Raw genomic sequence first — 27,673 nt, forward strand, 5'->3', positions numbered from 1 at the left:
CTGCATTTTGTGTAAATATATATATAGTAAATTTGGAGTTATAATCAATATTCTTTCTCCAATATGGGGCCAGTCCACATGCACTTTTATTTAATTGCAATCTTTGTTGATTTATGTTCAACTATTCATTTTTCTTGTCTTACATTTTTAAATAAAAAGATATTCAAGGAACAAGCCTAACTTGAATCTAATAAACACATTATTTTAGCTCTACAGTTCCAATAGCTGGTTTACATGTTACCCTCTTTCTCACTTTTTAGTTTTGCACTCAGATAGATATGTAAGCAATATGCTGTAAAAAACACAGGCTATGATTCTTACTTAATATTATAATACTATGCTACAAAGCTATTATGAAACATCTTTACTTGTACAACAAAAAGCCTACATTTTTTCACTAAAGGTTATTTTTAATAAATCAATTTTAATTCTAAATGAACCCCCAAAAGTTATCTAGTATAAAAAGTTGGGGAATCATACAGTGCTACTTTGGTTTAGTACACGTGTGTATATATGATGCCAACCTGACAAAAACTATGCATCACAACATTTTACACACTTATCTGTTCCAGATATTCTTCCACGTGTAGAGATGCTGAGCACAAGTACAATAAACGATAAACTTTTAAATCTTCCTCACCCTCTAAAAAATTCTTACAGCCAGATCCAATAATGTACAGTTAAGTGCTAACATCACCTTAACTTACTCCTTAGCACAGCCAGAAAAAGTTATAGATTTAAGAGGAATGGCAATGCTAAGAAAATAATCTTAACTGGCTTAAAAGAAAAGGCATATACTTGTGCTCTAGTTCATAGTTTGTGTACATTCATTTCTTTTCAATACTGTAAATACTATTCATAAGTAGTCCAGGAGCCAATATTGCAAAGTGCTCTAAATATAAACTTATGTTCCATAAAAGTACTAGAATTTTTGTAAACTACAGTTCTAACAAAGAAAACCAAATGACAGGTCTGCCTTAGAACCTTTTATTGCCAGTCATTAAAATTGTGCAAATATATAAAGATGCCTTCTTTATGAAATATTTATTTTTGAACAACGAACATCAGAAGTTCTTAGCTTAACTTGCATTTACAAATTCCTAATGTCACTTAAAATGGGTACAATGATTCAGTGAAAACTATATTAGATATTTAGGCAACATATACATATAAAATCATATATCAAAGCAGGCCAGACACTAAGGAGTGCCTCTTGCAATTACCTAAATTGTTTTTTCAAAACTAAGATACTCTTAGCTTCTCTTTTTTCATATACATAAAACACCAGTCTGACAAAAATTATGTATTAATTAAGTTACATCGAATAGTCCAGTAAATTCTGTGCAGATCAATAGCATAAGAATTCCCCACGAGAACCTACCTCAAAGTTTTCTTTAGCACAAGGGTACACTTTTACTTATCTTTATCTTGCATATTATACAGTTTGTGAATGTTTTTTTTTTTTAATAAGAAATTACTTTTTCTAAAATTATTGTATCAAGCTGACATAAAATAGTTACTAAATGTTCAACTCCAAGTAAAAGGGCAATACTGAATGTAGACTTTTCTAATGCATATTATGTCAAACTGGATCTGTCATTGTCCAATATGCAATACTTAACAGAGGATATACCTCTTTGCCCTCCGATTTGAAAGAATTTGTTGCAGAAGTAGCTTAAATTTTATCTTAACTGTAGGTAAATGTATACCAATAAAAAAACTGTTCAACAAAAATTAGTGGAAATAAAATGGGAAAAAACAAAACAAAAATTACCTCAGGAACCAACATCAACATACATTTCAAATGTGAAAGGGCCAGATATCAAAATGGCAGATTCCATCAGTCTTACTGAGACAAAATCCTGGGAAATAAACTTACATTAGTATGTTAAGTACATTGCAGATGATGTTATGTTACACAAGGTTATGGGATGAGGTGGCGTGGAAAGATTTTATTAGAAGTGACCTCAGATACCATTAGTCATGCTGGAGAGATTACATGAGCAAGAAACAATTAGAAAAAAGTAAACAGACTCAGTTTGTGTACACTAGAGTATTTTTGGAATTAGTTAATAATCTGGAAGTATAGATATTCGCTGTAAAGCAGCATATAGGCTTTGGCCTATTCCAAACTCAAAGTAGAAGCATTTCTACTGAATGCAAGGGAAACTGGCAGGTTATCGCACATTTTTTTACGAACGAAACTTAATTTTATTAAGTCAGTTAAGAATCTAAGTTTTCGTGCTGAGGAGACTGTTTAAAATCACGTACACTTACTGAGGAAGAGTTAGTTAAGTGTAATTTTAGCAGAAGAATAATGTAGCTATATATACACCATACACAACCAATCGTGGTTACTAGCTTTTTGCAAGATGACTAATTCATACACGTGACTGTTTAATGAGGGATGTAGAAAAAGAAATCCAAAGAAACTTACATACAGTGCAAGCAGCAAGACTTATAGAATAAACTGTGTACCTCCCATCACATGTAATTTTGGTAAATTATTATTCAGTGGTGGTGCAAGGATATTTTCATTGGAAGGGGGCTTCCCAAAATGCCATCAATATGAAGTATAGATGGTAAATTATAATAATGTAAATACCAAGGTACATTTCAGAAAGGTGTGCTATTTTGAACTGCATTTTCAATGCAGTTTTCATTGGAAACTCATACTCTGATTAATAATTCATTATTACAAATTAGAAATAATCTGTTTATGAAAATATGCATATATGTAAAAGAGGAAGCTTACCTAAATTCCAGTGTAGTGATAATGTAAAATTACAGGGCTAATTAGGGAACACAAACACAGCTTTGATAGGGCATGTTGTAAAACTGTGGGCAGCTAATGGGAGTGAGCGAGGCGGGGGGTGGGTGTGCAGCTGGCATCTGGATTTCAATCGAGCTGAGATGATCATTTGCTGTACGCAAAGCGTATACCATGGTCAGTGGCTTGGTGATCATACGTTTAAGGCATTCAAGGTGGGAATTGCTAGTTCAAACAAAGCAAACCTGCAGCCTGAATATTAAATGGTCATAGTAGCACCAAAACAAAATGTCTAAACTGCATTTGACCTTCACAGAAATACTGGTTCCTTTGTAAGCTCACATTATTCATACAGGTCAAACTGTGATTGTATTATTGTTCTTATTATCATAAGTGTGACAAGCACCTGTTACAATAAGTAACTACTACATTACATTAAATTAGGCACTTCTAAATAGCCCAATGACAATTTCAAAATTCATTCTAGAATTGTTTAGAAATATTATTTGGTCAGTTGACATGTAAGGTTATCATCTAATCATATGTATAACATTAATTGGATTGTAAGTCACAATTTCAAATGTATGCCACAATCATCAGTACAATTTTGGATGGCTGATACACAATGCAAAATGATCTCACAGAAGACACAACACAGGCTAAATATTTCATAGTTTTGACCTATACACAATACACTTATGCATGCTATGTTTTACTTTTCAATAAAAAATAAATGAAATTAATGGGTAAATACCTGTGAAACCTTTGGTTTATCAAGTAAAATCCCTGATGATCTGTTGTAACTCGAAATCAACATGGTTGTCTAATTTTCGTCAAAGCTCAAGATAGAATGGCATTACACGAGTTTCAGTGCATTCAGTACACTGCTATGGGACATGACACATACTTCCATCTTAATGAAGATGTTGAGTGCTACAGATCTATGTCTCTTTGATGTTAATTGTTAAGCAACAATGACAATTATGTTTTCCATATTTTATGAATATATGTAGGTAACAATATTGGGGGGCTTGGCTCATTGGGGAGCTCAAGCCCCCCATGGTGCTGCCACTGTTATTTTATTTTCAACCTTATTACTGTGTGATAAGACTTAATAGTAATTCTATAAACACTTGTGTTCTCAATGATTTGCATTTATTTTTATGAGATTTATTAGATATTGTAATTTCAATTATTTATTTATAAGACATGTACTTAATGCTCACAGAAAATAAGATGTCCAAGTCTAACCAACATACTATGTAAGTGACTATCTTGTATTGACCTGGAATACTGTTTATTTAAAATAGGTCTAACCACCTTATAATCATTTTTCACTTATTCTTAAAATGTGTTTTAATACAAATTTAAAAAGAAATGTTATAGTTTGTTAAACAATGGGTGACAGAAATTTTGCACAATTTTTAAAGAACTTGTTCTATTAGGAATAACATCTACATGATATCTACCAGTGTTAGAGTTCAGTTTAAACATAACGCATTGAAATCTAATTTTGTATTTGAGTGTTTTAGTAAAATAATTTAAATTTTAATAATTTTATGCTCTTCAGTGGTTATTTAATACCATTTTTTTTCATGTGATATACAAACATTTCTTCTTTTAATTTATTTTATGAAGTAACTATTAATTTTGAAGATTTATTAAAACTTGATTTTGGACACTTGTGGTAATGAAACTAACAATATTAACCCACTGCATTATTTTTGTTAAGTTTTAACAAAGAAAAGCCTAAAATATAGTTAAATACTTCAGAGCTTTATACAAAATTAATGTTAAAATGTTATTTTCTAACACAACTACTTTAACTGGAAGTAGATCAATATGAAAGATGGTTCAAACCCAGAGATGTTACTAATACTTTTGTACGTACACATTATTGACACAAAAATGTAAAATGGCTGGCAGAGAAAAGAGTTTATCATGTGAATAAGGTACTATTTATATCTTAATCAAATAAACTACCTAAAAATTATATTACGTTTGTTTGAAAATGATTTACATTCCAGTTCTGATTTTGAACTTACCTGTTTATTTTCTAAAAATTTGGGATTCACATGTATGCTAGGTTCAGGCTGAGCAGTGATGGGCCATGCTGGATCTAGCTGTTTTATTCTTACATCAATAGCATACAACTTTTTGTTAGGAAGAATATCACTCCATGTCTGCCGAAGTTTGAAAAGTTGAACCCTGGTTTTTTCATCACCCTAATCAGATATTATGTGAGCAATTTGCAATTTTAAGAACAAATTTTAAAGAACAAACTAGAAACAAATCATTTGCTGAGCATTAAATATTACAATCTAAGAATATCTTAATATCAAACTTTGAAATGGTTCCTACTGTCATAAGATATTCCATGCAAGTTCCAAAGTTATTTTATTTGATTATAAAGAGTCCCATTGATGTCTTTAAGCTAATTATTTGATGTACATTTTAAAATACAAAACTTTCCATTGGCTGTGAATCTAAACAAGGAATGTCACAGCAAGATAAAGACAATAAAAATTTGATTATTAACAAAAGTCAGCATAGTTTGTTGTAAACAATTTGGTAAGAAAGCAAAAAACTTTTTGCTTGTATAACAGTATAGTAATTTTTATTGTTTATCCTGGATCTACTGTCTTAAAATTTGTTTGAAATGATTTATGCTTAAGTCCTTAAGAAATAAAATACCTCTAAACAATAATAAAAAACATTATTTTTAATTCACACATCAAAACAGAATACTGCAATATACTTTGTTACTTCTTCTCAAAGCTTTCTATTACATTTATTTAACTGAAACATTTATTTCACCTGCCACATAAGCCAGCTCAGAACCTTGATGTGGATTTTTAAAAAATTCCAGAGTTGTGTGGAATGTTTTGAACAGGAAAAGGATGATGTCTGGACTATTTTTTATGCCTAAGACAACAGCCCAAGAACTGTGACCATTAGAGACAGCATGGAGAAACTTGTAAAGTAAAACAATGCAACAAAAACATGTTTGTAATGTTCTGGATGTGGTTTTGAAAGTGATGGTTTAAGTGTAATGAACTAAGCTGAAGGTCTACATCTGATAAGGGAAGATATTCCAACTGATTTGAAATATCAGCAGAATCAGAAATTCATCAATTCATTGAAATGAAACATAAAAAAAACAGGCACAACAGTATTGTTATCTGCAAAACATGTAATGCTTTTGTTTTTCTTCATTGTAGAAGTCATGCCAAGTTTCATTCATTGAGATCTATTGGATAACCTTAAATCACTAATTCCAGACTGTTGGGATGGCTCATATGGCAAGTGGTATAAACAAATTAAACAATAAGAGCTAAATTTTTCAACTGGTATTTAAAAAAAAAAAAAGTACTTCCCTTCCTACAGAAGTGTATACTGAAATATTACAAAAACCAAGGTAGTTTTATAGTATTATATCAACAAATAAAAACTGCATTGTGGCTAAAACCTGGGGTGAAAATTGTATACAGGTTTATAAACAAAATGTTATTTTAAATGTGTTCACTGTTTAATAGTTAAAATTGCCAGTGGACAGTCTTGTTATCAAAACTAACATTTATCAACTCAAATATTTCTTAAAATCAGATAATATTCAACTTATAATCTTAAAAGAAATATTTTTTTCTTTAAATATTATACTGCAATAAGTTTCTCTTTCCTAACTATCTTGGGAAACCTGAACTTTGGATTTCATTAACCTCTGTAATCTGGTAAAAGCATCTTAGTAACTAACCATGTAACAAGTGAAGAGAAGTGCTCAAACTGTCTCTCTGCTATAATCTGAATTTAATATTTTAGAAACTTTTCTAATTTTAATCTTTTGAATTTAACATCCACTAATACTCTTGTAATTTTTTCCTTTGTTGGAATAAATATAACTGAATTATACATGGCCAAGCATAATTAAACATGTCAAAATAATGGTATGAGTAGAAAATTGCACAACAGGCTATATGCTCTGTGCCCACTGTAAAGATAAAAATTTCACACTCCAATTATATATTTTAGATTAACCCTATCACTATTGTCTTCTCACAATTACGACATGAATACATCACAAGACAGTATGTAAATAAGTGTTTAATACTATTAACTAGCATGCATTTGCTGGTGTAGTAAAAACAAATCTTAACTGTTAGATTTATTTTCCATTGATGTTTCATTTGTCAAAGACCTGGCAGCTATGATAATTTGTACAAAGGAGACAATTACAACACTTGAGCTAGCTAACTACTGGTGAAGCTTATTCAAATAATAATAATAATAATACTTACCCAGGAGACCACATATCACACAACTTTGATTAGGCATTGAAAAATACTTTTCAATGTTCAGAGAGTGTGTGAATATCTTTTTTTTACACAAATAAATAATAAGGATTACTAACATTCCTCATTCAATGAAAACACTAGAATTAACTATATATATATCTGTTCTTTCTTAAGAGACTTAATTTTCTAACAGTGATATGACTCAAAGTTTTAATGCCATTAGCTGAAATAAGGCTAAATGTATGATTCCTCATTATGAATAATCACCTAAAATATTCACTAAGTATCCCTACTGCTTTTCTTATGTTAGATTACAGTTTAAGAAAGGAATTATATTTCCATAAACAATACAATGCTTTATATCTGAAAAGTTATTTCTGATCATATTTACATGTGAACAATTAAATATTAAAGATCTTTTTTCTGAGAAAAATTATACAAACTAAGTCAGAATTATTTAAATTTATTATAAGTGTTTTAAATATAAAATATAACTTTAGATTCCCCTCTTTTTCAAAAGATATTTTCCTTCTAACCTTTTCAAAAACTCCACAAAAGTCTGAGACAATGTTTTGTGTAAAAAGAGGCAAGTAATCACCACCAACATTCTTCATAATAGAATCTATTAGGTAGAGCACTGGCAACTTAGTCTCTGGCAGAACCTAAGTATATGGTAAAACAAAATTAAGTCAGTGAAATTGAAACATGTTTTTGTATATTTCTCAGTCTTATCCTAGAATAGCAGGATGTCATCAATACTTCTAATATACTCTTCTGATACAAGTTAAACACTGGTTAAATGTCTCACCTGATAAACCTCTTATTTTCTAAGCCATTCAATGTTTATCATGCTTTACATATGAAACGTGAATTTCAGAAAAGTTTAATTTACGAGTTATTTTTATGAATGGAAATGCTGATGTGCATAATATAGTGCCACTGGCTAGAAAAAGTTAATTTAAATGGAGTAGTGCCTTTATAACAATAAAAGATTAAAAAAAACAACTTTTTCACTTAATGAAATGAATATAGTTTGAAAGTTCCAAGAATTAGGATTTTCTAAATCTAAAAAACAAATAACTACTTTCAAATATAGCAACAATTTTACAAACCTGGGAATTTTACAACATATAAAAAAAGGGTTAAAAGTCAATACAAGAAAGAATAATGCAAGTTTCATATAGCAGTTTGAAAGCTCATTAGTACTTTTGTGAAAAGTGCAGATGTGTCATGATATGCTTAAAAAACAAGTTCAAGTGAGTACACAAGGATAATAGCAGCAACCACTTGTAAAATCTCTAACTGTTGTTATTCACACAAACTGTGTAAGAATTATATACTTAAGAAATACGCACATACATAAAAGATCATTTTGCACCAACAAGTTTTATGCGAGACTTTTTGGTAATAACGTTTTGGCTCAAAAAACAGTAATTTTGTTTTTTTAAGCAATTAAACATGTATGGCTAAAACTGTCAACTTCAATAAATTTTAGAAAAATGATTTATTCTGCTTGTGCAAATTTAAAAGTATTTTCTCTTTGATATTCCACATTTCAGACTGCAGAGATTTTTTACTTTGTGGGAAGCAATGTAAACCACACAAACAAGCAGTTTGAGACTAGGTTCTCCTACACAAATAAGAAATTTACCCTCCAACAACAACTCGTCTAATAAGCAACAATTTCACTGTTTTGAATGCAATTTAATTTTCATGTGTGTGATGTATAATGATGATTTTATCAGCAAATTGAATGTTACACAGAACCAGTAAACTTTTTAAGGAGTAACTGAGTACAGATATGGTAGTGGTCTAATATTAATTTTATATTTATAACACCACTGCATTCGAGATATCTTTTAATATTTTGTTACAAAAGCAGTTTTCTTGTAAACAGACTAACTACAGGTGTGGAATGCAAGAAAACTTTTTGTTCAAAGGCCAAAATGTTAAAAAAACAAAAAACTACCTCCCTCCTCTCCATTCCAAATAAACACAAATAAGCAAATACGTGTTTTAGGATTTTACCTTTTAATAGTGAACATGCTGCCACTGGCACCTCAGTTTTATTGGTAGTGGCACATACTACTTCATGCTTTTACGCTCTTCATAAACAAGTATATTCATGTGTGATCTTAATATTTAATCAATAAAATCTTGCAATGTAGCATGAAGAATAACATGCATAAGCTGATAAAAGAAATCACAGTTTACATTATTACAGTATTTGTAACAAAGCTATTAAGGTTACCTTCTACCATAAATAATTGTGAACTCATGAAGGTAACTACTAAGAAACACTCCACCACTCATGTTAAAGGATTAACTATCACTCTTATAACACACCTAGAGCTCAAAGTGCAGAGAATATTCTGTGGTATTTAATGTACTTGAACACAGCTGGCCAGTACCAAAATAAAAAGCTTTACCACGGGGCTTACATCTGCTATGAACTGACGTTTAACCATCTGTCTATTTTCTATAGTCAGAAGTCAAAAGGGAATGTCAAAACATTTGTAGAATTATATTAAAAATGTTATTATCTACTAATCTGTAAATGTATGTCAGTATGTTTGCATCACATTGTAGATTATAACTGAAATTTTAGAACTATACATAAGCTAATTTCTTTATTTAAAAGTAAATATTACGACAAAAATCCTATATATCAATTTTGATGTACAATGTGGTCTTTTGAATACAGCTTTAGTCCAAATTAAATATTTGGACAAATAAAAACATCTTTTTATTTTTCTGAGATACCACCATGTCTATGACGTGAATAACCAATCAAAAGCTCAAAATGCTCCCCAGTGGGTTATTTTTTAGTCTTGAATATCAGAAGAAAGAAACAAGTGAAAACATTTTCAAAAAAATTTAAAAAAACAAAACAAATCCAGTTTAGTTGTTAGTAAGCCTGATAAATTATTGTAAAATTCTGCAATATTCTTAGAATAATTTATGTTTGGCTATTTTAAAATGCATATATATACAAAACAAAAATATTAATTTTATATCATTTACATAAAATGTAAAATTTGACAAGGCTTAGCAAAGTATGGCAGTAGACAAATAGGTGCAAGGATTTTAAGTAGAAAAAATTGTTTTTTGTATTTATTTACTCTTATATGTTTTAAGAAAGATAACTGAAATTAAAAACTTATTTGTAAATAGTAATGATATACACACACAATGTACTATAACCAAAATGTGACTATTTTACAATATATCTAAGGCTGAAACATTATAATAAAAATTGGGTGTAGATTTAATGTTTTCCAAACTATTAAAAGTATATCTTTTAGCATATTTTAGTTACAATATCAGAATTTATTTTTCATTTAACATAATAATAATAAAAACATTATTATCACTGCCACTTTAGATCCAGATGCTTTCTTGGGACACAATTTCCCCCATTACCAAAAGTTTTTAACCAAGTTCTTTATTGCAAACATATTTCCAAAATATTTTTGAGATTTCTGGTAACAAATGATGAAATAAATTATCAATATAAACATTTCTGCACAAATAAAATAACTATGATCAATTATTTTTCATACTTGCTGTAGTTAGTGCAAACTAGGGTAGAATGATTTTGTTCAAGAATAGATAGAACTGGGCAATTACAAATGAACAAATACAATGCTTACTACCACACAACCTAATCAAAATTTATTTATTTTGTTCAAGAATAGATAAAACTGGGCAATTACAAATGAACAAATACAATGCTTACTACCACACAACCTAATCAAAATTTATTTATTTTTATTCAGCTTAACCTGCCAGATGGGTGAAAAGCCATGTTAGAACAATTTTTAACTTGCATTCAAACTTTAACTGAACTATTATTTTATGAATTTATGTCATTAAGTTCAGTATCAAACTGTAGTACATAATTCATATTTTCATATTATACATCATTTAATTTATTGATTTAAAAATAAATATTAAAAACACACCTCATCAATTTTTGTACAACATGTGGTATGTTGAATGCAGCACTGGTTCAAATTAAGATGTTTGTGATGTCAAAATACAGTCTTTAGTTTCTTCTAAATTTGTAACTACAGTTACCAATATTCACACACTAGAATATAAAATAAAAATCTCCTACTCTATCTATTTGTTATCACTATATTTAATGAATTAAAAACAATGATGTACCCTTCACCTCATTTTTGGTGAATAACCAATCAAAAGCTCAAAACATTCCCTTATGGATTTTCTCAGACATTTTCAAATACAACAGCATCATCTCCTCCTTTTAAGACAAACTTTCATGCTGATAAGGTTAAGATTTTAGCCTGTCAAAATTTTATATTTTTTAGACAAATACACCTTAGTTACTGAACTTAATAAATTATAATATAATTCTATGGCACTCATGAATTAATTTAAGGTTTTCTGGTTATTTAAATATATAGAAATAAAACCTAAAGAAATTACTTAATTTCACATCTTTCATGTGCAAAATTTCTTAAAGCTTAGCAAGTTATGACAAGCAGCAACCAAGTACAAAGATTGTAACTGTGAAGAGGTGTTTGCTTTATTTCTTTATTTACTCATCTACATTTTAAGAAAAATGAGAACTTGTTTGTAAATAGTAATAATCTATATAAATATACAATGTAATTGAAATTTGACTATATTTTACAAAATACTTGTCTACTAAAACACAGACAAGACAGGTCACTTTGTAAAGATTAAAGGTCAGTTTTATGCTGTTGGATGGTGTAATTTAAGTGCACATACACCCCATCATTGTAACAAAACTAATAAATATATATAAACGTATGATGTTTTTATTTTATAATCTGCCATCATTCTAGAATAAAAAAGGCATAATTTATATTTAATTCTTAAATTTTTATGATAGTTACGAGATCAGTCAAACAATCTGTAGAGAGATCTGTTAGAGAAAAGGTTTTTTTTCTGAAGAAATGTTTGATTAAACTATCTGGATGTAAGGATTTTATATCTGAAATTTAATAAACTTATGATGTGTAAAAGTATTTGTAATCTTAAAAGAAAAATTACTTTGGATGTTGGATAGGCAAGGTGAAAAAAAGACATGAGAAAAGTATTGCTTAACAAACCTTTAAACTTAATTTAAAAAATTTGATATCTTACATATGAAAGCATTGTAATGTTTACTGTTAGTCTTCCAAACATCATGAACATACTTTATTAATTTAAACGTAATGAAACAATGTCATGAATCACAGAAATAATTAGATTAAATTAAAACTTCCAACTATTTCAATGTAATCAACTACCAATTTGGAAATTCCTCTAATCACCAAGCTCAAGTGAAAATGAACAGTTGCACTTTAAAAGCATATGAAAAGAATGAGTGCCCTAGACAAGTTTATTAGAAAATTAAATGTTTTCACTCAATTAATAAACCCCTGGCACCATTCTCTAAATCTCACATTCAAATTCAGATTTCTTGTTAGAATTTTTAACAAGAATGACATTTAATTTATTTAATGTAATTGTAAAATTTATTTAATGACAAATAAATTTCATTTATAATACATTATGTATGCATATACATTATTACTGTATACAAACAAGATTTTAAATTTCAGTTATTTTTCTTAAAATATGTAACAAAGTATATCAAACTACTACCTCTTCTAGTTAAGAACTTTGTAGTCTTTGATGCTTGCTCTAGGATGCTAAAGCAATCAAATTTTGCACATAAAAGGTGTGAAAAGAAACTATAAAACATTTTACATATACATTTGAAGGAACCTAATATAAATTACTGCATCAATACCATATAATTCCACTATAATGTATCAAATGTAGTGACTAAGCTGTATTTAGGTCTAAAACATTACATAAAATTTCAAGGTGGCTAAAGATAACTTGCTTACTTGAAATCTTAGCTTGAAAGAATGAGCAGACATCCTAAATACTTCAAAATGGCTAAGAATGCTGCTAGAGAAGCATTCTGATCATCTGACTGGTTATTCATGACATTGACAAAAGTACATATACAACTCATATATATTAACTCATATTATTCCACTAACATTTCATTTCTGTGATACTGCAGCTTTATAACTCATATTAGATATAAAATTATTAAGAAACCCTTAACATCTTGTCCATCAACCGATGAAATCAATTTCAGGTGACTGGGGGGGCTACAGAGGAATGTTAATTGTTCAGTTTTTAATTTAAAAAAAAGTTCTCTGATTAAAAAAAAACTTTACTGCTGAAAGAACTTACTACTAAATAATGTGTGGTCATGCACATGCAGACTTCAGAGGGTTGATCAAACTGTGTTCTTGTGGAAAACATTTGAATTCATGCAGGTACCACACTTAATAAACTTCATCTTTATTGACAGAACTTGAGAAAAAAGTGGATAAAATGGTTTTATAAGGCCAGGAATAAAATTTTGTATTGCACAGCATTTGTAACTAGTGCCTTGTTTTGTATACAATTTTGGAAGGCAATATGGGTTTTATTATTTTGTTGCCTGGGAAATAATGCAAGTTCAGCCTCATTGGTGAGAAATTCAGACACCAGAAATCAAAAGAATTTCAAATCGTTATTAAAATTTGTTTAAAAAATGTCTTTTTAAGAAATTATGGATTTGTTTTACAAATATTTTCTTTCTGCAATGAACCACCACATTAAGCTTTTATCATTTCATTTTATATTTATGCCAGTTAACATTGAAATTAGTCATACTGGCTTACACAGTTAAAAATAGAGAAATAAAAAGCTTTCATTGATTATTGGCTAAGATGTTCTCAAAGTTGTGTAATAGGCAATTGTATCACACCCTGATAGTCAAGGTTGACTGACTAAAATTAATAAAAACATTTGCATTGAATTTACCAATTTATCAAAACCAATAATTATAATTTTAAACAGTACTTTAATTATGCCTCAAGCTACTTTATCTGTTAAGTTACCTAGGAACATTAATTCAGTGTACCTGTTATATCACACTACATATGCTATATTTAAATTTGTAAAATGGATCATTGCAAAATTAATTTATATCAATATTCCAAGAAGTATTGAAAATAAATTCATATATACCTAACACAAATATAAACCCATGCATCTGAGTTGACTGTTTTTGCAACCAAACAAGTCTCAAATATCTGTATGTGAATAATTACAGCATTTAATAACACACCCTACATAACAGACATACTGAAATCACATTTGAAAAATAACCTATGCTCAAGCTAAACTACTGAGAATATGCAAAAAATGTCTCGATAAGAAATAACTTATAAGAATGAGGTAAGAAGTTACTAATAAATTAGAAATGCAAAACACCATTTCTATTTTATGACAAATGTAATAGTAAGATTTTGGTAGCAATCTATAAGTAAATAGACATAGTCATAAATTATAAATCAAAAACTAAGCAGACAAAAACCCTGCAATCGTTTTTGTGTTATAACATGGTACATTCAAATGATGAATAAGTCAACTGTGTGTTACATTGTTTACTAACAATATAAAACTGTCTGTTTCTATAACCTGTTGACATCTCTGAAGTATTTGTTTTTATTTTACAATGGTTATAGAAAAATAAATTTAGTTTACTTTTCTACAACTTTTTGATTCACTGGTACAAAGTGTACCATTCATCCACCAACACTAAAAACAGTTACATTTGTATTTGTTCTAATCCCATGCTGGGGTCACAGAAGGGTGGAAATGGTGGACCATTTTAGTCAAACCACAGAAAAAAAAAAGCAATACTTTCTAAACTTTTTGCAGAACAGGTAAATGTTTGTATTACAACCCCTTGATTAACCTAGTCAAAAATTACTTTTATACTATATATAAAGGAGAATTTTTAAAGATGTATTAAACTGATTATAAGTTTAAATTCCTTAATAACCATAAAAATTTTGCATCACACAGTTTAGGATGTATTGTCCTAAGAGATAATGTTTTCTTAACAAATATACACTTACCACTTGAAATGCAAAAATTGATAATGCATTATTTACAGGTAAGGCCCCTGGAATTGCACAGAAATATTTTTTTTAATTTTTCTATAAAATGACATAAGTTCAACCTTAAAATATTTTTAGGTTTAAAATTACTGAAACTGAGTTAGTGATGCATCATCCTAATGTGTGCACAACACAACTGGGTTAGAATTCTCTATTTTCATTTATCAAAATCAAATTTAAAATAAGTACATTTAAAAAGGTATACCAACAGGCTATAGCTGACATGTATTGATAATGCTATAAATAATTACTACATAAATACATACATAATGTAAAAGATTTAATTAGAAAATGTTAAAACTGTTTTCTCTCCTCATGAAAAAGCTTTTCACAAGAGAAAGTATGGAATCCTCATTTATAACTTCCAAGATTTTGCAAGTTTGCCTTCAAGGTTAATGTAATTATTTTCGATGTAAATAAATACGATACTACTAAAACATTAATTTTTCAATAAGTTATCATTTCCAAACAAGTTCAAAAAAGTCAAATAAAATCCCAAACTTCCAAATGATAGTTAAGCCTAATATATAAAATAAGACTTCTGCCAGTTCCATGAAGTTTGGGGCACAAATACAAAATAATTACTGAATTATATGTAACGATAAAGTTTAGCAAAAAATAAAATAACCTCATGCAAATGAAGCTCGATGACTCTGACGATCTTGTGCGCATATTTGCTGTTATCTTCTGCTAACATCGTTAACATGTTGATTAAAGGTTTACTATTACAAGTCAAATCAGCCAGAGAGGAACGGTAATCTTCGCAAATGTCTTCATCCATATTTTACTGAAAGTGTTGAAAACTAAAAAGAAATTAATATAAAGAATGTACAAGTCCGTATTACATTGAAATCTAGAAGAAGAAAAATCTCAATTAACGACAGCTGTAAATTAAGGATAATAACCAAAAGACTAACTTCAACTTCATTACAAATTACAACGCTTCCATTATACCAACTCAAATATGGCGACTGCCTCACTATGTGTGTCGAACAACGCCGATAGCGTACTGCAGTTGGGCAAGTCGTATTGGTCAAAATAGTAAAAACGTCGCAGAGATTGCATGAAACAACCAATGAGTATTATTGTTAAAACTATTTTAAGGTATCGTTATACTTTTATAAGATTACAAAAGTGTAAAAGTTAACCTAAGAAATATATTTACAATTTGAAAGTCATAGATTAATTTATAATTTGGTTAACTTCAGTAGCCAATTAAATATGCAACATATATTGTAATAATCTGTTTATTTTATTCAATGTCACATTCTTTAAAATAATAAGGGATTATATAATAACAGATAAAGCATGTTATTAATTTTATAGTAGAACTTGTTTATATTTTATTGACTTTTATGGGTTAAAATATATTCAATTTTTCATAAAAATCACGAAAATATTAAATTTTCTTCCATCCATTTCTTTAATTTCTTCATTCTGAATTCTAAATAAGAAGTATGCCACTAATGCTACGCCGTTTTTCGGCGCTCAAACCGTAGTATATTATTGTAAGTTATATTTTAAAGTTTCAATTGAAATATTACTTTGAGGGCGAATATTATTACAGTAAGCCTAGAAAGCTCTAAATTTGAAAGTCAATGAATCATTGAGTCAATATTTTGCTTTTAGTTACCAGCTATTCATTGTATGATTTAAATCTTCCTCAAAGTTACACGAGGGCTATCTGCGCTAGCCGTCCCTAATTTAACAATATAAGACTAGAGGGAAGGAAACTAGTCATCCCCAGTGGGGTACTTAGGGAGAGACTCATCCCTAAGGCTCATGGCCTTAATGAGACCCATTGACAATTTTATGTAAGATTACATGGGATGTAGCTCCCACAAAAGTTATTAACCCCTGAAAAGGTCGAGTATGTTTGGTGTGAAGGAAGTTCGAACCCGCGCCCCTCAGATTGCGAGATGAACACCCTAACTACCTGGCCATGTCTGTCAGTTGTTCAGTGAAGATTTAGTTTCAGTAGGACATTTTAGTCTATGTGAGTTATCGCGTGTATTCAGTTACTTAATCAATCATCCCTGAAATTACACAAGTGAGTTTATTTTTCTATTAGTCATAGTACCGTTACCGAGGTACTTCGGTTCGAATGTCATTTGCAAAACCTAGGCCTACAACAGTGCAGAAATGAAAGCAGCTTTCAACACGTTAAGGATTTGTTTTGGAATTTCGCACAAAGCTACTCGAGGGCTAACTGTGCTATCCGTCCCTAATTCAGCAGTGTAAGACTAGAGGGAAGGCAGCTAGTCATCACCACCCACCGCCAACTCTTGGGCTACTCTTTTACCAACGAATAGTGGGATTGACCGTAACTTTATAACGCCCCCACGGCTGGGAGGGCGAGCATGTTTGGCGCGACGCGAGCGCGAACCCGCGACCCTCGGATTTCGAGTCGCACGCCTTACGCGCTAGGCCATGCCAGGCCACGTTAAGGAAGAAATAAACAAATTTGTTGTGTCAAATGGGCATGTTTACTTTAGTCAAATAATTTAAAAGAACTTGCCCAACAAAAGAACAGCGTTACAGCAATGTGTTATTGTTATATCTATATACTAAGTTGCTTTAAATTAGAGACTCATATACCAAGAAATTCAGTCTACAAATGATGTTGGCTAAAATATAACGCACCATAGATCATTGTTACAGAAAAAAGGATCATTATATTTTAGTTGATCAGTCTCTTAAGCCATCCAATTAATGCGTTATTATTAGTGACAGAGCTAATAATTCTGTAGGCTGTATTTATAGAAATACTAAATAAAAGACTACCAAGGTAGAAATTTCATCGTATAAGTCAATGGTTAGACCACATTTGAAGTATTGTGTTAGTCTTTGGTGCCTTACCTTAAAAAGATTCAAAGGAGGGCTACTTAGAAGATACGTGGTATTGTTAATGTTTAAAGTTAAGCACAAAGTTACATAAGGGGTTATCTGTACCCTCACCAACCATGGGATCAGAATCTGGTTTTAACGTTGTAAGTTTGCAGACATGTCGCTGTGTCACGCAAGGGTGAGATAAAATCTCTAAAATTGCTTTCTTGTAAAATAAAAGAAGAGTTAGAGGGGCTCTGATTGGGGTGTTTAAGGTTGCTAAAGGGAATGTTAGCATTGATGCATCTTTTTTCTGTTGTTTATCCTTTTGTACTTAATGATACAAAATAATAGAACTAGGAGACAGAAATATAAATTATAATAGAACAGTTGCCATTTGTTGTAGTAAATGTAGTTAATTTAAAGACAATTGAGTGAAGGGTTGATAAATATTTGAATGCCAAAAGTTGACTTTGAGTACTTTATTTTCCTTTTAAAGTTTAATTCGGTAGCTAGGATGTCCTAAATGGACCAAGTTCGATTAACAGATCTCCTATTGTCTTTGAATTATATAAGCATATACTTCAGTAATTTTATGGGCTAATGTTATTTTTTCTCAAACTGATGAGAATATTAATTAAATGATAAATTAATTCCAAAACAAAACAAAAAGATATTTTAAAATTTGTTTACGTTTTTACGAAAACAACAACTAAAACAAAACAAACATGCATGCCCTTATGGAGGAAGAATGAAGATTTTGATGATGTCTTTTCCCTAAATTTGTTTTATTCTAGTGAAAGAGAAAAAGATGACAAATAATTACCCAAAGCATTCAAAATAACTTTCTAAAATGACTAACTGATGTAAATTCCTCATCACCTAATCATATATCATTTTGAAACTTGGAATACTAGGTGTCAAAACTCTTAAAGTTTTACTTCCTGCTGGAACAGGGGTAAGTCTTCGGATTTAGAACGCTAAAATTAGGAGTTCGATTCCTCTAGGTACATAGCGGATCGCCCGATGCTGCTTTGCTGTAAGAAAAACACACACTCTCTTGAAGTCTTGGTAAAACTGAAAAGAAGGGTAGAAGATATGTTTGATTAATAAGTGTCCAAACTTCACTGGTTAAGTGTGGTAATAAATCATCATCCATTGTAACGAAAAATTTACCGAATCAGAAAATAAAATCTTATAGATAAGTATACGTATAACTTTTGTGAAGATATTAGAGTTTCAGAATCAGATAAATGGAATGCATATCTCTTAATGGTTCTGAAGGTAATAGATTATGGTGTGGTAATTTCCAGAAGACGAATTTCTCACAAAGCAACGTGTAAAGTCCATTTAACAAATGATCTGACGAAAAGTATGTTGTAGAATATGATCTCATTACTTTCTGAACTCTGACTGAGTTCTTCATCAACATGTACAAAACAACAATATTTAATGCCAGAAACACAATCGAAGAACGAAAAAATACAATAAAATAAAAAGGGAAACAGTTCGCAATGGATACGTGTAACTGGCAATACATGGATATAAAAAAGCAAAATTTGTTGGTTACCTCTTTCACTAAATCTGTGTAAGTTAAATTTTAATATAAGGTAAAAAGAGACTAAAGTAAAGTTTACAATACATGCAATTCAAAAATATCTTAAATCTAAAAATCAAAACATCTCGATAGAATCTCACAAAACCTGGTTTACAGGAGAGAGCGTGACTTTTAATTGCCAACATACGATAATATAAACAAACCCAAGCTACTCATGGCATGTGCATCATGTAAATGACCTGGGAACGTGCATATTCAAGTGTGAACCTTTACACAAGTAACCAACATAAAAGAAATCTTTATATTTCAGGACATCAGCTAGAGTAAGAAAAAGTATGTTGTTTATTTGAGAAACGTCCACACTGATGTCAAAGAAAACAGAAATAAAAAACCACTTATTAACTAAGGTAACAGCAAAAGCATGGTTCCACCATACTATATTTTTCCCTTTATTTCCAGGCTAACCTGACCAATCCTAATTCTAAAATTACGATAACAAACATTTCAACTTAAAAATACACAAAATACAACAATCCTATACATGAACTAACACATATACATATATACAAAGTGCACTGTTAATATATATATAAGTACACACATTCGCATATACCTGTTTCATGAATGTATCAAATATTCCATAAATATTTTCATATATGCAATCAAGTAAAAGTTACACTGTATATATGTATAGATACATATCTATACACAGTAAAACCTCATTAATATAACTACATTTCTAATCAAGTAGTTCTGGATTATTGAGACATTTAGATAGTTCACTAAATCATTTTGAATACAGAGAACTCACTACCAACATTATACATCATCGACTAATAAATGTGAGGGTGCAAATGAGTAAAGCTAATCATGTCTTTGTTTTGGAGCACTTTGACTTGAGTACAGTGTAGGTCACTCGGATGACCTCTAAATATTTGACATAATGTATAAATACATCCATATTGTGAGGGTAACTCTCAGAAAAATTGTTCTAAAACAATGTACCCATTGCGAGTTTAGGTGTTTTGTGATCAGTAATTATCAGATATCCCCTTCCCCGAGGGGCACAGCGGTATATCTGAGGATGCCTCCCTCTGGCACAGCAATATGTCTGCGAAATTATAACACTAGAAATCGGGAGACGCTTGGGGATGATACACTTCCTCTTCTAGCCTTTCTTGCAGTTATATAATACCTAGGTGCTCACTGTTAGCAATAGTATTTTAAAAAATGTGTTTTTACTGTGTGTTGCTCATTTAACTCAATCATAGGAAGTTGTAGAATTGCCCGGCATGGCCAGGTGGTTAGGTCGCTTGACTCATAATTTGAAGGTCGTGGGTTCAAATCTCCGTCACATCAAACATGTTCGCTCTTTCAAAAGTGGATGCGTTACAGCGTTATAGTTAATCCCCCTATTAATTAGTAAAAGAGTAGCCCAAGAGTTTGCGATGGATGGTGATGACTAGCTGCCTTCTTTCTAGTCTTACGCTGCTAAATTAGGGACGGCTAGTGCAGATAGCCCTCGTTTAGCATTGCGCGAAATTGTAAACAAAAGTTCTAACTTATTTTCCTCATCTTTTGCTCAGAACATATTTCACTTAGAAGTAAGAAATCAAAGATATGTTTTAAGAACAGAAAACGTGTGGCATAAACATAAAATTTTCATGGGTAAGATGTTTAAACGTTAAAAATTTCCTTTTCCTATTTTAAAAAAAAATCATTCATATTTTCAAAGAAATGAGAGAAAAATCCCATAATTAGGCACCACTGGTCAGCAATATTTTTGAATTATTATTTGGAGAATATTCAAATAATCTGCACATTTGAAATACTGGAAATTCGTATTTTCCACACAACCTTGTGTGAAAAAATTATACCGTATTTTCCGCCTAATAAGCCGAATTTCTGGCCCTAAATTTTGGACCTGATTTTTGGGGGTCGGCTTATTGGCCGATCACTCCTTTCGGAAATTTCATCTTCTTAGGAAATGTTTTTCTTTTGAAAATTACCATAGGCGGTAATTTTGTCCCATCAGCAAAGCACGTTAAGACTACAGTGAAACGTTGTTTCTGGAATTTCATTGGTTACCTAATTACAGTGAGTGGAGCCAATAACGAATGACATATTGATTCCATCTCTGTCTCAATACGACACGTTCTGCTTTACTACAGAACGCCAATGATCACACACAACATGCATGCTGACGCTGAAACGAGACTAAGAAATCATTTTGAAGAAACTTGTCACTTCTTAAAAATGGCTTCGGCTTATTAACCGGAAAATACTGTAATCAAAATATAGAAGAAGAAGAATTTTTCTGACAAATCAAAACAATAAAGTGGCACATCTCACTGTTTTATCTTCTTTCTTGTTTTGTCATTGTAGCTGCTAATTGTTTTTGCTGTGGCATAAAAAATACCCAAAGAAAATAGCACATGTAATATTCTCAGTTTCACAAATTTCCTACATTTAAGAGTAGCCCCATAAGTAACTATCAGCGAAAGGATTTTACATAATAGCTAAAGAAATAACAAATACAAGTTTCAAGAAGTTATAATTTCATTGTATAAGTCATGGGTTAAACCACATTTGGATAATGTGCTCAGTCCTGGGTTTTTAACTTAGAAATGCTATAAAATTGTTAGAAAGAGTTCAAGAAAAGGCTATCAGAACGATACCTTGTCATACGAGGATAGGTTATGAATTCTGAAATTGTTATCTGTTGAAGAAATGAGAATTAAAAGGAGTCTGGTGGAAATGTTTAAGATTGTTAAATGATCTGGTAGTGTTGGTGCATCATCGTTTTGGTGTTTAATGGTGCGAATAGTAAAATAAGGGAACATATATAAATTTTGGCAGAGTAAGAGTCACTTCCAAGTAATAAAGCTTTATTTTTTTATCAGGGTGGTTGGCATTTGAAATTAATTGCCTTCATATTTGGTAGGTTCAATTAATTTAATGGAAGGCTTGGTGAATGTTTGAATGATAAGTACTGGCTTTAAGTGATTTATTTTAGAATTTAGTATTGTGAATGGGATGGCTTAGATGGATTAAATTATCTTTTATTTTCCTTAAGTTATATATTTTATTTTATTGAGTTTCAGAAAATAAGCTTAACAGAGTGAAATAGAACTGTATGACCACACTAGATGTTTAATAGTACTTGCACTTTAAGAATCCTAAAGGTATTTTGGCCTGGTATTGCCAAACAGCTTGGCCACTTGACTCCCAATCTGTGGGTCATGAAATCATCATCTAACATGTTTGTCCTATTAGCTGTGGGGGTATTATGTGTGATGCTCAATTACATTATCCATAGTAAAGCATAGCCCAAGGTTGGCTGTGGGTGATGTTAACTAGCTGCCTTCTCTCCAGTATTTGCTTCAAAATTAAGGAAAGCTAGTATATATAGCCCACAAATAGCTTTAAATGAAATTCAATAAACAGATAAACTGAAGATGTTCTTAAAGGTACGTTTTAATAAAATTCTTCAACAAAATTCCGTTCTAAACTAAAACAGGGTGTGACATCATATACATAGGAATATTACATCATTTCTAATGCCATTAGTTTTCTCATATGAAAGTAGAAATAATTTAATCTCCAGAAATTTCTAGATTTAAAGAGGGTGGTACTAACAGAGAACCTAAGTATATTTCCACCAACATTGTACTTGAGAAACATCTAAATACTGAGTGAGACAGTCATCCTGACGGCGTGTAACGAACACATGAAATCAAGTCATTACTGTACAAGTAAGACTTCCAAAATGTGAGTTTCTAATAGGGTTTTAAAAGAATATATATTCAAAACAATCATCATAAGTTATACAATTAATCTTTCCAAGCTAATAGAAAAGATGGAAAATATTTGGCTGCAGGTACCACCTACCACTTTCCCTGTTTTCAGACAGTCCTCAGTCGTTCCTAACTTTCTGACCTTAAATTTTAAAATCCAATAAAATATGTACAAAATACATTTAAAACCAAACTAATGATTTTCCGTGTTCTAGTAATATTTTATTTCTTGCATCTAACAAAAGACTTACACTGAAAGAAACGTAGAATAGGCATTTAAGTACATAACACTTGAACAGTAACAAAGTCCAAGTTACAATATTGCCAGAAGTTGATATGTAATAAAGTGCAAGGTAATACAACATCAATAATTCAAAATAGACTCTTTAACCCACTTTTTCACATTGTATTATCCAAGTAACAAATTTATATTTGTTGCTTATAATAAACATACAAATTCTGTAATTGAACGAAATTGTGATATTAATCACATTATTCAGTAACTTCATTGTTTCTGAAAGAAAGAGGATAAGATTTAAATACAGGTAAGTCGACTTTCCATCAGTCAAACTCTACAATCGAAAATTTGTTGGAAAAATAAATTGAAAAGTTAAACACATATTCAGCTTGTACATTACTAGTGATAGCGGAGTCAGCTAAATGATTGGCGTATTGGTCTTTGGAAAGAAGAAGTGGTTTCTTTGGCTTCAGCCAGAACAAGAAGCTCAGATGAACTGGTGGTCGTCACGGGAAGAAGCATTGATTCTCTAGACTCTGGATTACAACTACCAGCAGCATCAGGTAGGATTCACTAGTTGGAAGCTTCTGCCTGCAGAAGAACTTCCCCTATCAGTCTGACATTAGCCATGTTCATGACTAGAGACACCCTAGAAGTTCTTGGTACTTTTATAATTGAAAAATATAATTAGCTGTGATAGGAGAATAGGTAAGTTAAACAGCAAACTGCCCTTGAGTGAAACTTCAAACAAATCAAGTCAGAGATGAGACAACCCAAAGAATTAAGTATACAATCGCGATTGGAATAAAGCTTGAGTGAAAATGCTTGAGCAACAAGGACTTTGACCGGTCAGAAGCTCGGGTAGAAGAATAGGATTAAGTGTTGTGATAGCTCAGTTATAAATACTAACTATTACCCTGATTAAGTGTCATTTTCACTGGAATACGGAAATTTGTAAATATGATATTGATTTTAGAAAATGTCTTCCTTGCATCTGTCAACATTCCAATTCTTTGTTTTGGATATAGAGTTTACCAGCATACAGATGTGCTCCTCACTGCATCGTTACTAAATGACTACAGTCATCATAGCTATTTCTCACATGCATATGAGCTTTTCATTACTGTCTGATGTTATTGTAACAGAGGCAAGGTCTAAAGGGAAAAGTAGTAAAACTGAAAGTGTCATAAATAGGAGAATTTGGGCCAGTACTATGAAATCAATGTTATCTAAATTCTGACCATGAGATTCTATTAGCACAAGTATATCATCTTCCATAGCTTTGCTCTCATATAAATGAAGTAAAATTTGAAGTGACCACAAAGCAATGCTACACTGGTTTTATTCTTTGCTTCAGACCATACATTCGCAGTTCACATTAATGTATGTTTTAAATGCCACTTTATCAAAAGTTTAAGAGTGTGTGTGTGTTCTCCTATAGCAAAGTCATATTGAGCTATCTGCCGAGCCCACTGAGAGGACTCGAACCCCTGAGTCTATACTATACTAACAGGGGCGGAAGTTTAAGAACTATAATTCGGAAAACTGTGTTCTTATGGAATATTTCAATCTGCATGATTGAACATATTTCGTGAAACATTCGTGCACCAAGTTTAGTTTGTTTGCACATGTAGTTTTAAGCATATCAGGAATTTTTACCGCTTTATTTAATTCGTAAGTTCATATAAAGTATTTCAACGTCTTAAGTGTACATAGGTGTCAAGTTTCTTTTGTCCATGTTACCTATTGTTGTGGGTCATTCCTTTATGATACTGTGGTGTAGACGTTTTAGAATGGTAGTGTGACTGAGGTATAGGCACTGCAGATGTATCTGTAACTTCTGCTGTATCTTGCTCAAAATTACCACTCTGATTCTAGTCACCATAGATACTGCTTTCATTAGGCCTTACTTGCCATATTGCTTTTATTGGCATTCCCTTCACAATTGTATTCATTAATATATCTTTACAGTTTGCTGAAACTATATTGGTATATTTTTTACCGTTTATGTTTTACAAATCACTTGCATAAACAGCCAAGGAATATGAAAGGTATTTCTAAAAAATTTGGAACTTGGTCCAATAGGTAATTAAGTTTTCACAATGTCAGAACGTTGGTGCTACTCGTCAGTGACTATATCATAGTCACTGAGTTGCTCTTTGTCCAAATACTTGGTCAACTTAAATGTTGATGGTGTGTAATACTTGCTACATTGTTTTAAGTACAGACTGTTGTCAATTTCGTCTTCAGTTTAAAACTATATCTTATAGTGTCCCAGTTAAGCAACTAAGATAATTAATTCAACCCATTCATGTTTAAATTAGAAATACAGTTAAATTATAATATTTATATTATATTGTTTGCTTTGTGCTATTATTCTGTGCTCTGAGGAGAATTATTTAAGTGAATAAAAATTACATAGTTTAATTGTGCCAGCATTATAAAAAGTAGGCTTAAATTTCATCAACAACCAAAAACAATAAACAGAAGAGGTCAAAAGAAAATCCATATTTCTTGTTTTCGTGCACATTTTGTTTATTGCTTTAAAAGTAATCAAAATGTAAACATTAGAAACTTTGTAGATTAGATAAAATGATGAAATATAATACCGCTAATAAAAGTTATTGATGAGCTATGTTTTTAAGCAGCTCCTGCTTTATGCCATTGAGTACAGTAATGTGAGCTACACGTTTGCCAGGTGATTCATAAGTTGTGTGGCATGATTATTAATTATATACTGCTTAAATTACAATAAAACAGTAGAATTAAGTATAAACAGATGCAGACTGTTATGAGGCTTGGGCTATTTAGGATAAGTAGTTGTATTTTTTCTTACACTCTGCAATTATTCTAGAAAGGCGAAACGGTAATTTAGACTATTCAATCTGTTTTATGTCGATTACAAAATTCATATTGAGGGAATCCGTTTATGTAATTACAACAGAGTAAACAGCCGACAAAATATATGTATTTTTGCTGAATTTTTTTAATATTTGTTTAGAAGGGTTTGGAAATTACATAAATGAAACTAGAGAATATTTCAGATGAACAAAAGTGTTTTGAGTCTTAATATCAAAATCAATTTGTACTTGGAGCAGTGAACGCTCTTACTTTACATATTCAAGAGCAAATCTTTAGTAAAAATATTTCAATTAAAATAACTTATTTTATAAATACTAAAGACTTGTAATTTATTACAATTTACAGCTTTTATAGAACGCCTTTTACTATAAAACTTGTGTACTTGATAATAATCGTACCAGTGACTAAAATGTTGTATCTGTTGTAAAAACTAATCTTACTTTCTGCAAAAGCTGTGAATTGTAATTAAATACACTTTATCAGCAAGTAAACTCAAAACGAAACTAAAAGACTAAGAGTTGCCAAATTTTGTGACAATACATATTAAAAGTTATGGTTTGTAATATTTGATAGCTAATTTGTGGTAACAAGGTGGGTCATATTGACCAACTCCATCTGGGAAGAGTTAACAGGAATTAAAGAGCTTATTAACCTTTGTTTTTCAAACTATTGAACAAAGTTACACTATAAAAATATCCAGATAATACTGGATGATAGTTGTTTAATTATCCCAGCTTAGGATAGTAGAAGTTAGTAGGTGTGATGCTTAAAATATCAACCTTTTGCCAAATGGAGATTATTGTTTAAGTTATGAAACTTAATTTAAAGTGTGTAAGGATCCTCGCTTTCTGAGCTATCGGGTAGTATTTTATGGCACAGTGTTATGCACTACATTGTGCGTCACCCACCCGATTTATTTAGTTCGCTCGGACGATTATGTGTTGGAAAGGAAAATAAGTTAAGTTTGATGGCTCCTAGATGGCAACACATTACTGTACCGTAACTATCGAGACAACTGACATAACATAACACGAGAAAGTTACTGAAGTAATTTTGAACAGAGTCAGAGGTAATAAATGTATATGGTAATATTTATATATATAAATAAATCTATGTATGTATGTGGCCTTACATAGACATATGGATATCACATAAAGTCATTAATGATGAAAATAGAATAGTTGTTACAACAACAAACATTTAACCCTTGTGTTTATCGTGACAAATACATAATTCTTGAATATTTCAGATTGTACATATTCTATCTTGAGCAGGCTATATTGAGCAAGGTAAAATACTAGATACAAACATTTCTAAATTA

General features: G+C 30.8%; 1 protein-coding gene across 6 annotated transcripts in view; it reads right to left on the reverse strand.

Moving 5' to 3' along the window:
• The window catches only part of Pcf11 (Pcf11 cleavage and polyadenylation factor subunit), a 65,907-nt gene extending 49,846 nt beyond the window's left edge, over positions 1-16,061 (reverse strand). For 4 of the 6 annotated variants that reach the window (XM_076464952.1, XM_076464953.1, XM_076464950.1 and 1 more), the window contains exons 1-3: positions 15,700-16,056; positions 7,599-7,724; positions 4,816-4,995 (exon numbers count right to left, since the gene is read on the reverse strand). In XM_076464952.1, coding sequence (XP_076321067.1) covers positions 4,816-4,995; positions 7,599-7,724; positions 15,700-15,852 — 459 coding nt within the window. In that variant the 5' untranslated portion in view covers positions 15,853-16,056. Of the gene's footprint in view, positions 1-4,815; positions 4,996-7,598; positions 7,725-15,029; positions 15,077-15,699 lie in introns of all 6 variants that reach the window. The other 2 variants (XM_076464949.1, XM_076464951.1) reach the window with 2 other exon arrangements.
• Positions 16,062-27,673: the final 11,612 nt, after the last annotated feature.

The sequence above is a fragment of the Tachypleus tridentatus genome, chromosome 10 (genome assembly GCF_004210375.1).
Source record: "Tachypleus tridentatus isolate NWPU-2018 chromosome 10, ASM421037v1, whole genome shotgun sequence".
In the NCBI taxonomy this organism is placed as follows: domain Eukaryota; kingdom Metazoa; phylum Arthropoda; class Merostomata; order Xiphosura; family Limulidae; genus Tachypleus; species Tachypleus tridentatus.